General features: G+C 38.0%; 1 protein-coding gene across 1 annotated transcript in view; it reads left to right on the forward strand.

Annotated features, from left to right (window-relative positions):
- Nucleotides 1-9,883: 9,883 nt before the first annotated feature.
- Nucleotides 9,884-18,173, forward strand: part of LOC135697600 (bromodomain-containing protein DDB_G0280777-like) — a 58,581-nt gene continuing 50,291 nt past the window's right edge. Inside the window, exon 1 of the mRNA XM_065217386.1 lies at nucleotides 9,884-10,399. Coding sequence (XP_065073458.1) covers nucleotides 10,382-10,399 — 18 coding nt within the window. The 5' untranslated portion in view covers nucleotides 9,884-10,381. The remainder of the gene's footprint in view (nucleotides 10,400-18,173) is intronic.

Here is an 18,173-nt window from a genome sequence, read left to right on the forward strand (position 1 = left end):
TCATAATGGCTCAATTTGCATCTCATCACAACTGATTACTATTTAAAACAAACCCGAACCTAACCTACCCATTTTCACACCCATTAATCTTAATTGAGAAAGGTGTCGAAAATGTACCCATCCATCTGTGCAGACCACGCTGTGACCGTATTCAAATTTTGCATTAAGATGGACGATGGACGCAACATACGCTCGCAAATATTTAGTCACCCAACCAACGACGGCGACGCCAAAGTGGACCTATAAATTACGCGATCGTCACTCACGACTGCCAAACCAGCCGCTGTTTTGATTGGTTTAATAACACCGATTACGATCGTGCATTGTCAACTTGGCGGCGAGACAATCAATCCACCCTGTTGGCGCATCCAGTTATATGACGAGACGATGATAATCATGATGGTGCGATTAAGTCACATTCTCGCGGGAATAAATCCATAAGTGCTCGGCTTAATTGCTGAGTTTGAATTTCGCACTCGAAAAATGCCACTATCGTGATGGGTCGCAAAAAAAAAAAGAGTTGAGCAACTACTGAGATCAGGGGCTGAAGTTTTCCGACAGGGTGCATTGCACAATATCCATGGACCATAGGTAGTTCCTTATAGCAAGCATTGTAGTTGACCGTCTCGTCACCGTAATCTTTGGTTGGGACTCAGCATGCGAAAAAATGCAGTTATGCGTGAACGCATTGCTCCTCAAAAAGTTGGCGAACATGACTTGCAATGATTAATGATTTCCACCAACCGGCATGGTCGCCTTCGGCCAGCAATTCACAGCATACTGACTATAGCTGTCGGAAAGAGGAATCATTGAAGCGCAGTGAGGCTATTCTTTTCCGGAAAGCATAGGGTTCAGGGATGTTTTAGCTTAAATATTAAGCTTTTGATGGACAGTCGCAATTATCATATCTAGAGCGGGGGTCCCATTTTTTCACCAATCAAGCAGATGAATTCAAATATCTATTACTACCTGACTTGGGTGAAAGTGAACATCCCTACAACATTTTTTAAAACGGTTGACCGCAGTAGCTTCTTTCTCTGAACGCCAACCTCTCACACGTGCGTGAGGCGCTACAATTGTATTTCTCGAGCTGCAGAGCTACAAAACAACGAAGAAAATAACAGTGGCAAGTGTTGTAGAGTGTTGAGTGTCAGATAATTAAGAGTCAATTTAAAATGCTAGCACGCTACAACCACAAAAAATACTAAATTTATTGGCAAAGAGCTTCTTGTCTCACTCAGGAACGACAGCAGTGCCAATTGAGCCGGTGAGGAAGTGTAGCACCCTCACTGGCAGCCACTATATGTACTACCTATGATGGTTTGCTGATGGTGGCTAATGAATCACGCGAAAGATTATTGAGAAGGAGTTCTTTCGTCGAGGTGGTGAATTGAATTGAATATGTATTCTACACGGCAGCAATAGTGGTGTTTCTGTATGCTGTTACTCATCATGATTATTGACAGCGTTTTTTGTTTGAGCTGGCGGTGGCGGTCTTTTTGAAGCACTCATGTTCGATCCAGTTACATAAATCGATGCGTCATGGTACTCACTGAAGCGGTCCTGACCAAGACGGAATTTTATTTATTACTTCATAAAGCATTTACATGCTCGTCAATATCCGTTACGATAATTTTATGGTATCGCTATCGAACCTCACTAATTAGTACTGATCATAAAATGTTGCTTATCAAATGATGATGACGTTCACACACATGAGAAGCTCACGTGATTTAGTTGCAAAAAAAAAACTGACGCGAAATTCTTGAATTTGGGTGAAACTTTTCGTCAGTTTTCGATAGCATATCTCTAGAGACAAATCTATGACAAAAGGTCAAAACACAATATTTCGAAAAAGACAAATGGTCGAAAGAGGCAAATGGTTGAAAAGAAAAATGGTCGAAGGACAAATGGTGGAAAGGGACAACAGGTCAAAAGGACACATGTTTGAAATCTCAAAAATGACTTTATTTTTATGAATGAATGTTAATTGCATTGATATTTTTTTCCTTAAAGCAATTTTTACGTATAAAAGAAGGAAAAATCTCAGAAAAACATGAGATTCTTACTTCTTGAGCATGAGCATGAGCATTGTTGACCGCCCGAGAATGCAGTTCCGTTATTGCCAAATCAGCTGTAATTACACAGAGAACCAATAAACGTTGCTTGGGACTAGGAATCATCCTCAATGAGTAATGACTGGTGATCTAAATCTAGACATCCGGAACATTTGTAGAATTGATTTCTACGTAAATTTGATCAAAGTATGCCTTGATTTGTGTCTGCAACTATATGATATGTAGTTCAATGGTGATTTTTGATTTATTAACTGTGTAACGTCTCATTGGTATGCTGTCTTATTGGTATGTAGCTGAGGAAGAGAGAATCGCTAATGTAAAGCTCATCTCACGCTGAATGTCACCAGTTCACATATCATCCTGCTACAAGTATAATTAGTGAATTATGTGTAGCAACACTGAAATAGCTCTGTACTATTGTACAAATTTCAGCAGGTTGTGTAGGCTATTAATAAATTGAACAAAAACACAAATCTTCCTAAAGTTTGTTAATATCGATAAACAGTTTTTGCCCGTCTTGAAGTATATAACTAAATATAGGGCAAATGGCTCTAATGTTGACCTATGGATCTTAGATTGAGCCCATTGCTAAAAATCTGCTATTTATCCATTTTATCTAGATGAACGCGTCATTGGGACGGTACTAATGTATATATTTGGTCGCTTTTGAAAATTTAGTCGATTGCTGAATTTATGTATGTAATTGTAATTATAATTGTTCAGTGTATAGGCTGTGCGAACCGCTAAGTTGGCTTATCTAGGGACTAACCCCCTAGTCTATACACCTACTGTCCTTCCCGTGGCACTCATCAGCTCGTGTGATACTCTAGACACACATGGGTGGTCGTATCCGGGTCCTCCCCTGGGTAGGCTCGTGTCCGTCCAGGTTCTGGTACATTAACTTATATCTATGCATGGTAATTATACTTTACAACTCACCTTTTGATTATAAATGTCGATAATGCTGAAACTATATGAATGTTAGTGATCATTATTAGGTGTGTGCTGCAATGGAGTAGTAATTGAAGGCTTATAGGTAATTCTAAAATAGGTAAATAATGCAAGCACACACCTTTTACAATTCTTATCCGATAGGGGGCGACCCCGGCGTAGTGGTTAACATCCATACCTCTCACGCCAAAGTCATGAGTTCAAATCTCACCACTGGACAAATCACGAATGACCCAAGAGTGTTAAAATGATTATAAAAAAAAAATATATATATATCCTACCTACCGTGGTCGTGTTCCCATTTGTTCTCAGGTAGGTAATATTGGTACATAAGGGGAAGAAAGAAATAGAACAAGTTAAGTGTGAGCCGCATGCGTTGGTTAGTCGTTTGGGTCATGGTGTTGTGTTCCCTATTTTATTTGCCTCTATTCAGCTCTCAGATCGCCCCCTCCCTCCAAACTATTGTGGATGAAAAAAAGAACCCATATTTGGTAACCTCTCGCGAGCTGCAATGCATAAGATATGAATAACAAACAAATCTAGAACGAGGCTTAAACATACAACATTTTCTAAGACTGATCATGATTAATATAGTATGAATAATGAGAATTGTATGAAGAAAAAACGATCCCAAAAGAAAGTTCCCAAGCAATAAAACTATTACTCTGTGCTAATATGAGTTATTTCAAAATGGGCATCCATACTCAGAAACTATACCCGACCTCAACAAACTGTACCGAAATCAGAGCATGAGCATGAGCATGATTGACCGCCCACGGTTGCTACTCTGTTCTAGCCAGACCATCTGTAATTACACAGAGAACCAATAGACGATGCTTGGGACTAGCAATCATCCTCAATGTGTAAAAACTGGTGATCTAAAACTAGGCAATACCAGCGCCAGCTGCGCCCAAACACAGATCAAGAAAGGAATGGGTAGGAATGTGTTGATGTAACACTCGCTTTGATGGAAGCCGAGAACACCTCTGCACTTCCACGAGGAATCACTGGGATGTTGGATAAAAGGGTTGGGTTTGCAGCAGGGTTCGTTTTGGTAAACGATAAGCTGAATTGATGTCCTAACAATCATATATGGCGAAGGAGCTTGGGATTGAACCCACGGTCTTCTGCTCAGTAAGCAAAAACGTTTGCCACTAGGCAGACGAGCTCCTTTTTAATCATTGAGTTGCTGTTATTACCATGTAGTCATGTTAACCAAAAAAAAACGATTGACGAATCTTGAATGTGGATGGGCTTGAGATTAGACTCATGATGTTCTGCTCAATAAGCAAAATCGGTTGCTCAAAGGCCATCGAGCCTCTCATATCACATTATAGCGTTACTCAAGTTTTTATAACTATTCAAACCCGGCACCGACAACAACGAAAAGTTTTACCAAATACACGATAAACAAGTAATATTACCATACATTTTTAATATGAAAGGACCTGGGACCGCGTTTTTCTGCTCAGTAAGCAAGTCACTGCAACCGACGATCTTTGAAATCCTAAAACTAAAAGTTACGAAAGAGTACTTAGGTCATCATTAAGATCCACTTTCACGCGACGTTCAATGTTTCGATTTTCACTTTACGCATGGTTCAGGCAATCATAACAAGCTATGACCGACGTGACGATTGTTTAAGACCTGGTTAAACAAGCTATGCAAATGAAATTACGTTCTCGAATTTCACTTGACATTAACGAACAACAGAAATACGCGATAATTCATATTTTCAGCGGTTGATGGTTTATTTTAAATATACTAACGGCACTGCCTAAGACTACGACGGCGATTAACGGCGCCGGTGGTGTAGTGGTAAGCGTGATTACCTCTCACCCCAGCAGGCCTGGGTTCAATCCCAGTCGGTGCCACCGGGATGTTCTTTTGGTACACTTTCGTTCGAAAACACTTAATTTTTATTCAAAAATAGTTGCGAGTGAACCAACATCATTATCGCTTAAATAAATTAAAATTATCACTCGCGATGCCACAAATTTCTGGACCGGGAGAAAAAATCAAACAACGCAGATAGCGTCAAATCTTCTGTTGCTTGCAAACATGATGAATCGTGTTTTCTTTCTCGATTCTAAAACTTCTCGGAAAGCGAGAAAACCACCACTCACACAAGTATAACCGTCCGGGAGGCAGAGTGCCAGCGCTAATCCGGCAAATGCAGCCGAAAACTGTGAAAGCGAATGCACGCACGAAACATCGAACAAACTTAAAACACAACCGTATCCAAAGGCGTTCGAAACTCGACTCAACAAACTGGACCGAAATCAGAACAGCTAAACTACTCGGTAAGATTTTGGCATTTCTATTTAATTGTATTAAGCTATCTCACAGAGACCAGACGTCCAAGTTCGGTCAGAAACTTGTGTAAAGTTAAGTGGAAACGTTGCCGTTACGTAGCGCTAGCATCTCCTGATTTCATCTATAAATTTATCACTTTCGACCAATTTGGCGCTAGTACCGATAAATTATCTGCTGAAAATTGCCACTTGGCGCTACCAGCACTTAGTGCCTAGTGTAAGTTTTGCTACGCCAGCGCCATCATGTTGTCAAAGAGGGTTTTTAAGTGGGGAAGTCGCCGTTAGTGGCGCTTAAGTCTAATAGGAATCTTTACACAAGTTTTTAGAGAAATTTTGGAGCCTCAACGTCTGTTCTCTGTGGCTATCTTATATCGAGCTCTTTTCAATAATTAGAAATGTAAATAAATGTAAATAAATGTAAATAAATGTAGAATAATGCAGAACAAATTTAACATTGTTCTAGAGCCAAATTGGTTTTGAAGGAAGGTCAAACTACAAACGAAAGGCTCAGCCGCTCTGAACCCTATGAAAATTATGCTTTCCCAATATGGTACATTCTCTCACTATAAACCTGTCGTTTCTAGCCTATCTGAACTATTTAATAAATGGAAACCATAACATGGGTTACGCTCCTCCTAAGCCCTGCATCCTATCTCTGTCTTACCACAGAGAACAGACGTTGAGGCTCAAACAAAATTCTGTAAAAACTTGTGTAAAGATTCCTATTCGATTTTAGCGTCACCAACGCCGAATTCCCCACTTAAAAACCCTATTTGACAACATGATGGCAGTGGCGTTGCTCAACTTACACTATATACTAAGTGCCGGTAGCGCCAAGTGGTAATTTTCAACCGAAAATTTTCGATACTAGCGCCAAATTGGTCAAAAGTGGAAAATTTATAGAGGAAATCAGGAGATGCTAGCGCTCCGTAGCGGCAACGTTCCCACTTATCTTTACACAAGTTTCTGGTGGAAGTTGGACGTCTGTTCTCTGTGGTTTTACCTCAAATTCCAATGGTTTGAATGTATCAATATATACATTGGAAATGACGTTCAATCAAATAACCCCATACCCCACTTATTTGGCCAGGCTTCAGAATCGTCCAGTAGGCAGTGCGCTCTACACTCCAAGTTCCCTTTCTTTCAAATTTACCCCAAATTTTATATTTTAGCCCTTTGAGTGTTGATTAATCACAATGAAACATTGTGACAAAGCACGGACTTGAGGTTACTAGAGTATTAAATAATCTAGGTTCTATTTAGGATTATATCTGAAAAATCCAAATTTGGCCAACGCCCACCACACAATGGCTTTTAAGAAATTGAATAAAAACACAAATCTTCCTATAGTTTGTTAATATCGATAAACAGTTTTTGCTCGTCTTGAAGTATATAACTAAATATAGGGGAAATGGCTCTAATGTTGGCCTATGGATTTTAGATTGGGCCCATCGCTAAAAATCTGCTATTTATCAATTTTATCTAGATGAACGCGTCATTGGGACGGTACTAATGTATATTTGGCCGCTTTTGAAAATTTAGTCGATTGCTGAATTTATGTATGGGCCCAAATTAGGGGCATTAAGGCCGACATTACATCCATTTCCCCTATAAATGAATTTATTTTAAATTGCGAGAGATCAATTAACAAATAAAGCATTATCGGTAGTGCAACCACCAACTTATGAACCAAAAAAAATATATGCGAAAAACCCTTATAAGTAATTTCAACGGTCTTTCAGTGGCTGAAATATGTTTATTTAGTGTTAACCCTTTCTTTCCCATAGTTGCTTAAGATAATCAAAAAATTAGTGAATTTAAAACACTCATTTTTTTTTACCAACTGATGCAACAATATGCATCTTATCTTTTTTCAAATCGAATTCCAACATTTCAAAACAGCGAAAAATCTTGTAGTAAGTATAGGTTTCAGCATTTTCATGACCGCTCTGGAAATCGAGTACACCGCCTTCAGATAGTCTACTTTCTAAAACCCCAAAAGTTTTAACGGATCTTCCTCCGGACCACTGGTGAACACTAGGAGCCAATTACCAGCTAATATATCGAAATTACAATTTTACTACATTCCATATAGTTGTTGATAAAAATCAAGGCCTAATTTGATTAGATTTACACAGCAATCAGTTTTACCCCAAATGCTAACCTAGATTTGATGCCAAGGTTATAGCGCTTTACCTCGCGCTCTGGAAACGCTATTTTAACATGTAAGGGAATTATTGAAATAAAAAAGTACAAAAGGATAAAACTGATTGATCTAACCCAAAAAGCGAACCTTCTCCTTCTGAATCCTGATGAGTGTGGGTGTCTATATGCAATACAAATCCTTCTCTTTCTCCTCCTCCTCCTCCTCCTTCATCAGCATCATCACGACTTTTACAACTTTCTCTAATGTGTATGAAACTTCATTTAAATGTTTGTTATGTCATTACTCACATTTTTGCTAAAATTCGGCCATTTTGGATCTTGTGAAATTTTCAAAATAGCGCCCTCGAAATCTTAAAAAAAATGAGACAAAGTTGTAGAGAAGAATACAGTTTTTCGGGGAAAAATAAACAAAGGAAATCGTTATTTTTTTACGAAAAATTTCAATAAACATGTTAAAAACATAATATATCTCCAAATGTCCCTATCAAATTTTTAAATTAAAACAAAAATCTTATTAAAAATGCAAACATTTGAAATGTTTAAGACCATGGATAGTTGAAAACTGAGTCAAACAAAAAGTTTGATAACGTTTTTGTGCTTTTTGTTAGTACGCTTTTCTGTATTTTTTTTTTTTTCACAGAAAATGATTTAAAATGTTTTCTGAGTATAAATTACATGATATTTCCAATTCCTCAGCATGTCTTGAATAACTTTAAGATCTTTCAAAGGAGCAAATTTTTGCTGCACAGACCTTGTCGATATCTTTCGCCGATCAAGAGTTATTCACGTTATTATACTAAAAATATGCCCTTTTCAAATATCTCTGGTTGGGGCAAACAAAACAAGTTTTTTACGTAATTCATTGTCATAAAAATGAGGGTCTAACTATTAGGAACAACTTTGGTTAAGAGGCTTTTAGCCTAAAGTTTCAATTTCAGGCTCAAAACACATCCTTTCACCTAAATCTGCATTCTGGACCACTGTGCAGTGAGTTACGAACCATTGATTGAGAAACGCTGGTTTAGTATATATTTCATATGAACCCGATTTTTATTTAGCACGGGTGTAATTTTTCTTCTACTGCCTTCAAATAACACAAAAATTGCATGCAACTGGTTTAAAAGACCAGAAACTAAACTAAAAAGTTGTTACCCATATACAGTTTCTAAGTTCACCATAGCCATAAAGCAACGAGAAAATTGTAAATATGATACTGGGCAAACAAATCATCGAAACATCGGGTGTACAGTCAACCCTTGTTGAACGCTTGAGCAGGGAAATTGATAATTCATGCCAGCTTATAGACTAAGAGCAAGAAAGATAATAAATACCTTGATTATTGAGCGTTTCACAACAAAATAAACTCCCGTGCTAAAAAAAATCCTTCAAAATTTTCGCTCGTTCTAGAAAAAATATAAATTAATAATTTTCAAAGTGTTATCACCGTATGGTATGTAAGAGACGAACCAGCCCAAGGCTGAAAATCTTTCTAATAAAGAGCTGTTCATGATTCCGTTAAGAGGTTCGACAAATTTAAAAGATTTTCTAATAAAGTAAAAAAAACCCTAGTATCTCAATAAGATACTCTATTGTAAATTGAGCACTTTGTTGCATTCAAAGTTATATTTTTTTTAGGCTTAATACAATTTAATATAATATTTTGGCAACTGAAAAACGAATTTTGATCTAATATCTTATTGTATAAACATATGTGTTATGATCAGTTACAAACGCATCGCAAAATATCGGAAGTACGTTTAGATTCAATCCAGATTATACAAATTAAGCTAAACAAATCGAACATTTTTGAAGAAAATGAACAGTTTTCAAAAACACAACAACGAAAAGGAGTGTTTAGTTTAAAAGGAAAATCTACTGAAGTGTAGAAAATGTTATGACACTAGATTGAACTCAATCCCCCTTAATATTCTCACTACATTGAAATCATGGCCCTCCTCGCCCAACGCAAAACACCGGATAAACGTTTTCACACATATGCTAGTCCAATCGCACACATCCCCATCCGTTCCAAATGGCTATCCGTTACGCATGCCTAAATAAACCCTCCAATCGCCAAGTAACACCGGCTAGAGTTGACCCCCAATATAAAAGCCACCGTTGACTGCTGTATTAAAGTTTGTTCCTTACAGTCCACCTCAGAGGTTACTACCTCGAAACCACATCGAACAACTAAACCCCAAGCTCGCATCATCATCATCATCGGATCGTAACATCTTGACTTTCCCAGCAGCAGCCCTCCCCGGAAAACTTCCGAACCTGCAGGCCCTCTCGTTCTCTGCCTCTCACGACACGACGACGCAAACGCTCTCACCATATCGGTGCTGCTCTGTCCCTATGGTGTGATACCGGTGACTTGAACGCTACTCGTGAGCTCGAATTGCAAGCGACGAACCCGTGAACGCGATCCACCAGAAGCACGCTAGGCTACCGTTGGAAGCATCGAAGCGCGACAGACGCCAACTGACCGTCGTGGCGTAAGTGCGTTTTTGTGTGTTGTTGTTTTTTTTTTCTGTGTGACAATCTACCCCGAGAGCACGTGCCTTTGGTCGAGTGCAGTGAGTTCCACGTGTAACGGTCCTTCCCATCGATCGAAACTCTAGCTCTCCCAAAAGAGGAAAACAAAGCGGAGCAAGTTTGGTTTTAGTACCGGGTACTAAGTGCGCGACACTCGGGGAGAGAGTTAGTGAGACCCACTTGTGGGCCGAACGAAAGTGAGAGTGAGCGTTCCCGAGCAGCAGCAAGACCCCAGCCCCAGCATCGCGGCGCGAGTGGATTGTTTTTCGAAGCAATTATAAAAGTGTTATTCCGCATTTTAGCGCCTTTTAGTACCGTATGGACTGTTGATACAGAATGAAGTGGATTATTGTGGTATGTCCTAATTAGTTTTAAGTGTTTCTGTCCTAGAATACCTTTATCTGCATCGTTGCAATTTGAGTTGTGCTACCTGGTTGAACATAATTATTAAACTTTTGAAACACCTGTGAGGAGGTCGTGCACGTTCGAACATCCAAAATTGTTACGAGAAGAGTTGCATGCCGAAGGACTCTGTATGTGCGATGGACGAGAAAAACTTTGAACATACAGTAGCAAAAAAAATACAAACAGAACGCTGCTGTTACGCCACGCATTGAAACGACAAGATCGATCAAGGATCTCAAACTGAAAAAAAAACTGGTGTGCTTGTTGAGCGGTGCCGTGGATTATGTAATTATAGCAAGTGCGGTTCTAGTGCTGCCAAGACGGTCGTGACACGGTCTCGGAGACCGCTCAGTGAACGGAGAAGAGTGGATCGGTTGCAAAATGTGATTAATAACGATGATTTTGATAATGGTTTCTGCTGATTTAATAAGCAACGTAGTGAAGAGCTAATATGAGATGAAATGCTTTATTAAATGACCTGTAATGATGGAGTGCGGTGGACGAACAAGTTTTCAGATTGAATACTTGCACGGTAGGATAATGTTGGTTTGATGAATCTTGCGAAACATGATAAAAGGGGTTTCTCTCAACTTGATAAGATGATTAGTGCTAAGGCGGTTTGTCGGATTGAAAAAGGGATAGATATAGGTTGAAAGGATCATTTCATCTCTGTGGATATTCAAATTCCAATGGGAGCAGTATTATTGTTACGACAACTAAATGCTCAAACGATATATGTGCATTATCTGTAATGTTATTATCGATTTTAAACTATTTAAAAAAAATTAAAGGGTTGTGTCCTACACACGACCGCAGTATAACGTAGAACTACGCAAAATTGATGTATGTCATGCATTTTTGACTATTATACTTTGTCTTAATTTTTCAAGCCGTTACACATTTTGGACAAAGACACTATTCATGTTGTGAGATAAAACAATTGCCAAAAAACACGTTAATTTTTTTTTCAGTAGCTTAATCATTAGTATTAAATTAGGTCTCTGAATCAGAGAAGAGAGTAAAGGTTGCATTTTATGATAACGCAAAAAGCAGTTGTTTTCCTTACCAGAAGACGGTTCTTCAATATTGAGCAAAATGTTGGTTCATATGTCAACGAAGAAGGAAAAGAAGGGGTATATCGATCCTACGGGGTTTAAACATCTCTTTGTTCTCCAATTTGGAGGACAACCCTAACATAAAGTTATCATGCATCATCATTATGTAGTTTACAGCGTGTTCGTAGAATGATGCAAAATAGAATACTGTGACTTTTCTGAACTCAAACGTTTGGTTTCCAATAAGTAGATGCTTAGTACAACATTTATTGAAAATTAGGAGGATTCAATTATTGAACTTCAAAGTCAGAGCAAAAGCTCGTGTGAGGCATGAGGCAAATTGCGACCTCAAACGAATAAAACTTATCATGTGACACCTTGAATCACATTAGAATTAAACAATTTGTTCAATTTTCAGTCATTCGGGGGGCCCTGGCCACATTGGCCACATCTGGCCATGTTTCGATCCCCTCGAAAAAGTGGACAGTTTCTGAATATGGTCTAAAACCATCGATTCACATTAAAATTAAACAACCAGTTCAATGACAGTTATTAGAAATAGCCAGGATCCAGCCAATTTCTGGAAACTCCTAGGAAAGTAGCCGGATGGATCAAAATCCATTATGCGATGCTTCAAATCACATGAGAATTTATATACTTCCTCTATACTCTGTTTAAAAAAATGTTGTGACTAGCAAAGTAAACAGAAAATTATGTTGCTGCTCGCGAAGGAAATTGCAAACAAACCGAAGCACACCGGACAGCCAATGCAGGAAATAACTAGTTCCAACCATACTACAAATATACATTAGGAATTTTGCCAAATATTCAATAAAATTAATGCAATAATAGTCTGCTAGATTAAGTTTACATCTTTTAGTAGTATTATACTGCACAAAAACTTTGAAAGTGTAAGTAATTATTCTGCTTGTGAGTGTTCTAAAGTGAGCCAAGTTGATGGGAAAATTAGTTAAAAGTGAGTGACTTATGCTTATCATTAAAACAGACCTTTTTCTTCATAGTAATGAGCTTTTATAAGAAGTTTCTTAGACTTTCTTGGGCTATATTAGCGCTGGTAAAAATAGGTCCAAATGTTTTCACAAATTAATTTGAATTCCTCCAGCGTCCCACCCAGTAGATGGTGAAGAGCCCCCCCCCCCCCTTCTTAGGGGTGTTAACATCTATGCGGATTTGCTAGCGCCACGCCGCCCGAAGCGGTAATAAGCAGAGACACGACAGCTGTTTTATATCTTTTCAAGTTCAAGCAGAACGATGTGGAACCAAGTGGTACTCGATTATGACGACTGGGTTTGGAGAAAACGTTTATTTCATGAAAACAGTGATAAAATTATCATTTGTACATTTTTCAAAAGTTTTTAATGGATAATTTTGAATATACTTATTTCAGCAGATTTGTTAATAATATCCTATCGATTGGCGTATTTTAATTGCATCTATAAATGACAGTTACAAGCGTTCAAAACCTAACACTTTTTCACCATACATATTTTTTGATTTGCACCCCAGTATAGTCGACAAAGACGTAGTTCCACGTCAAAAAGTAGAAGTATTTTATGGTAACAATAACTTCAGCCAAACCAAATTTCTCTACTCAAAATCACAATCCATATAAACATATAATTTAAGAATAGTAACAATTTTGGTTTTATCATGGTTTTGAAGAGGTTTATAAAGTTTATAATGGACCTGAGATTATAACAAAACCGTAAATGTTGCTTGGGGTGCATTTGAGGGGTTTATTATTCCATATAACCATGATAATGGGGCCTCAGAGAGCCTTGTCGGTTAGGAACGGTATAAAAGCCAGGAAAACATACTAAGGAAGAATGACCACTGGGTTAAAGTCCCTCACAAAATGCCTTTTATTAAAACTTGCTGTACAATAGCATAGCAGCTATTCAGAGTCTTCCTTTACTATGCCACAGAAGCGACACACATTCACACAACGATAATGTTCTGTTATTAAACCAGTATAGACACTGAAATCTTTCTTTGATAATTCAAGAATTTAGCGAGTCAACGCTCGGATTTATGAATCATTTCTCCTGCCTAGCAAAGAAAGTGCTGTTCCAGTTGGTCGCCACTTTCATTGTTTCCCATTTCTTAATCTCTATTTTAAAGGGCCGCCCACAGCAAAAAAATATTGTCTAACTGTCAAATTTACGTCAATGCGCCGCAAACGGATATTGTTTGTTGGTTGGTAATAAAAACAACCAACCAGATCCGTTTGCGTTGCTTGGACGTCAATTTGACAGCTAGACAATAGATTTAGCTTTCACTTTGCCACAACGCGCCAGATCCTGATCTAATGTGGGTGGCCCAACAAGGAGAAACTCCACATAATGGTTCTGGTCCTTGTAGTAGATGTAGGTTGTATTATGAATAAATATCATATCTCTCTCTGTATGTTCGTGTTGAAATAAAGAGAGAGAGAAAGCTCCGAACTCAAAGCTTTTAATGAATTTCGAGCATTCTGTTAAACGATAGTTGAGGCGATTGAACGCGCGTTGAAATACGGAAAGGCTGCCGTCACGACAAGGGCGAGTCCAAGTATAAATCTTCCTAAAAAGAAGAGATCGAGCCAGCTTGACTACCACCACATAACATATGTGGAACTCGATCATCAAAAATCGACCCCATTTCAGTGATTTGAAGTGGAATATAAAGACATCGATCTGTCAAATTGATTATACCAGCTGTAAAATATGAAAGGGGATCAAGGGGGTAGTCCATTCTATTAAAATAATTATAACGTGGTTATGATTTTATGTCTTCTTAGCACTTCTGAACTTATGTCATTGTTTTTCTTTATCTATTAACGTCTTTTATTTATAACTATATAGCTAGCTTTAACCAAGGTTGCAAATACTCATTTCAGCTAAAATAATGTTTTTCGGAATACTAAAACCAAAAGATGGTATGATGACATGTTTTACTTGTAACTTACAAGAAGAGGATACAAAGTATGCGTTTGAAACATAAAACCTGTAAATTTTGCTTTCTATGAGTCACAATCAGCGATTTGCTGATCGTTGAGTGAGTGAGTGAGGGAGTGAGTGAGTTTGTGAAAAATCGCTGATTGTGACTCTCATGAAGTGAAATAAACAGGTTTAATATGTCAAACACATTCTTTGCAACCTCTTTTTGTATCTTACCAATTCAAAATATGATCATAGCATCTAATTATTTCACAATAAAAAAAACCATTGTTTTAGCTGAAATGAATATTTGCAACCTTGGCTTTAACAAATTCTTTACCTTGCAAAAACATATTATTGTTTGCATTTAATAAAGTAGACATTTTCGCTGATTTCCCATCTTGAAATGTCATTGTAAGCTACCATATGTTAACTGTTTACAGTCCCAATTTTTAAACGATACTCATTGCTTTCTGTAGCTATGGCCAAAAAATTGGGGAAAATTCACGTGAATACTTGTTTAATTCTTAACTCTAATACATAAATTTTGAAGCCCAGAGAGAAGTGGCAAAATGTTGCAACAAGTAACTTAATAAAAGCACAGTGAATAACATTCCAACATACGATAGACAAAATGTTAGTTTTATCACACCTATTCAAAGCATTCATCAACTCTTCAATAACATTCAATTATCGTAAAGAATCCAATGTAATTCAACCAGATCGAAGAGACGAAGAAATATTATATTTGTAAATTGGCAACATTTGATTGCCTTCTGACCGACTTGAAAATACTAATAAAAAAAATCCTTTGAGAGCTAGTCGAAAAAAGAATGGCCGCATTCCCTTACAATTTACAATTGGCCTTTTCGGCTACTCTCTGTAACTCTTTACTCCTATTATTTTGACAGTTCGATGGCCAACTATACAAGGTTTACTACTGAGACAACACAAAAAAGGGGTCAACTTTTAGTCATTTATTTTGCATGAAGTTCCACATATGCTATGTGCTACCACCGAAATTGATTGGGTAGAAACCCCTATTGCGAAGCAGCATAATCTATCACATCAACGAAATATTTTTCCAAAGCTCCCGGTAAGAGGGCACACAAACCTACATCTACTACAGTCCTATGAATTGTTGAGACGATCCAAGCCTTGCTAACCTGTCGGCTTTTTCATTCCCTTCTATTCCACGGTGACCAGGAACCAAATATAGGTTCACTTGGTTTCAGCAGGTCAATTTCTGAAGTGACATTGCTCATTCCCATACTAGTTTTGAATTGCATGTTGCTGATTTTAAAATGTTTAACGCTGCTTGACTATCCGAAATAATGCAGATATTTGAAGGGCTATAATTTCTACGCATGCATATTACAGAGCATTCAAGAATTACTCGAATATCTACTGGGAACACGGTTGGCAAGTTATCCATAGAGATTGAAATATCTAGGGTAGGGGTACCAGTTAGGGCTATACGTTCGTATTAAGGTGTGTTCAAATTATGGCCTATGGATTATTCGGCCATTTCCGAACAAGGTGAAGAAATCAGCACCAGCGGGGCCAGATCAGATAAAATGACCTAGCCTAGTGTATATATTAATACTTGAAACCTAGTGAGCGATTGAATTTCTATGATTTCCCACAAGGACCCAAAGCAGCTTCTCTAAAAGAATTTACAGACGACTGCTCATTGAAGTTAAAAAAAATATTGCATTAGTAAAAGCATCAAACTTGGTATTTACACACTATTGAAAGCTATGCAGTCATCGCAACATATTTTACCCAGCAAAAAATAAATTTTAATATTACATTCAAGAGGATACACTTCAATCATCTAATCTAATCTAATCTAATCTAATGGAACCTCCATTAGCTCAGTCAGTAAAGGCACAACTACAAAGCAAGACCATGCTGGAGGTGGCTGGCTTCGATTCCCGGTCCGGTCTAGGAATTTTTCGGGGTGGAAAATTTCTCGACTTCCCTGAGCATAGAGTATGATTGTACTTGCCACACAATTATACTAATGCAAAAATGGTACAGGCACCGAAAGCTCTCAATTAATAACTGAGGAAGTGCATCTAGAACACTAAGTTGAGAGCACGCAAAAAGCTAATATGCCATACGCAATAAGCTTGAAATGCAAGGAAGAAGAAGAAGTAATCTAATCTAACATCAACACAGCCAGTTCTTGAAAGCATCCTGGAAAATGATACATATACCTACTACATTTTTCTTGTATATTTGATATATGTTTCACATCGAAGATGCGTCACACATATCAAAACGGCCAGGCATACTGTGCAGCATTTAAGGGACAAGATGAATCAGAAAAAATCGGGCCTGTGAAAATCGAAGATTTAAACACGATGCTTCAGAATCCAATAAATGGATGAAACGTGGACATCTCGTACCGTACGTTCCGATTTTGGTTGGTTGGTCGCATGAGCACTAACTCTTGTCCTAGCCTTTTATGACTTAAGGCTATAGCGCAATTACTCGCTTTCTGAAAAGAGAAGAGGGAAAGGAAAAGGAGAAGGACAAAGGGAAAAGGATTATGTGAAATCTATGAACATAAACAATATTTTTGATTTGAAATATACAATATAGAAATGTGGTCACTACCCGAGTATTGTCACTATTATCAAGTTTAAAAAAAGTAACAAGGACTAAAATGTGATCCTTTGATTACTGGAAAATCCTGGTTCCCTAGTTTGAAGTTGTCACGACTAGGACTCGGTGGTAGATCTTATACCAGTAACGCACCACAAAAAGGTGATCTCCGAACGTTACTGATTTGTAAAGATAAAAAATTTCAAAAAGGAACGAACTCACCAAGTTTTAGCCAATTGAACCTGAGGCTGCCTGACATGTGTTGATGTAGAATTCCAAATTGCTGGCGAAGCTTGACGAAGATCAACGTGAACTAGTCCGGTTTATGGTAGTTGCGCGGAATGTCTTCCTTCGACTTGAGATAAACAAATGTTCGGATGTATGTAGTCGATTTTTGATGCGCATTGGCAAGCCTTTTCGTGGCCAATAGTCAGGTTCAACGATGCGACTCAACGAATGATGGAACTAATGATGGAACTAATGATGGAACTAATGATGGAACGAATGATGGGACGTCTCGTGGAGGTTCTAATTGGCTTCGGAACAGATTGTCAGCGGCAAATAAACGGGAACTAGAATGAGGAGATATAAATTGTCTCCTGGGCCTGGTTATGGCCCGATCAGCAACCGATTATAGATAAAAAAAAATAAACTCCACGCAATAAACAAACGTCAGGTTCGAACACACGCACAGCCTCCAAGAGGATGCACTTCAATCATGTCTAAAATCTCATATAATTTTTATGGCCACAAAAATAATCAAATGCGGTAAAAGCAGCGTATTGTCAGTTCATTCACTGTATTAATGATAATTTTGTCCTTTTTGGCAAGTAATAGGGGAAATGGCTCTAATGTTGGCCTATGGATCTAAGAGCCCCTCGCTAAAAATCTACTATTAATCAATTTTATCTAGATGAACGCGTCATTGGGACGGTACTAATGGATATTTTGGCCGCTATTGAAAATTTAGTCGGTTGCTGCATTTATGTATGGGCCCAAATTAGGGACATTTAAGCCGACATTACATACATTTCCCCTATAACACCCCTTTCCCCTATTGTTTTGCTGTGTATGTCTTTTGTGCTGATGAAATTGAAATCGCAATTGTTTGGAAAT

This window comes from Ochlerotatus camptorhynchus, unplaced genomic scaffold, assembly GCF_037179485.1.
Source record: "Ochlerotatus camptorhynchus isolate MF236.1 unplaced genomic scaffold, CSIRO-AGI_Acam_v1.1 ptg000007l, whole genome shotgun sequence".
NCBI lineage: Eukaryota > Metazoa > Arthropoda > Insecta > Diptera > Culicidae > Ochlerotatus > Ochlerotatus camptorhynchus.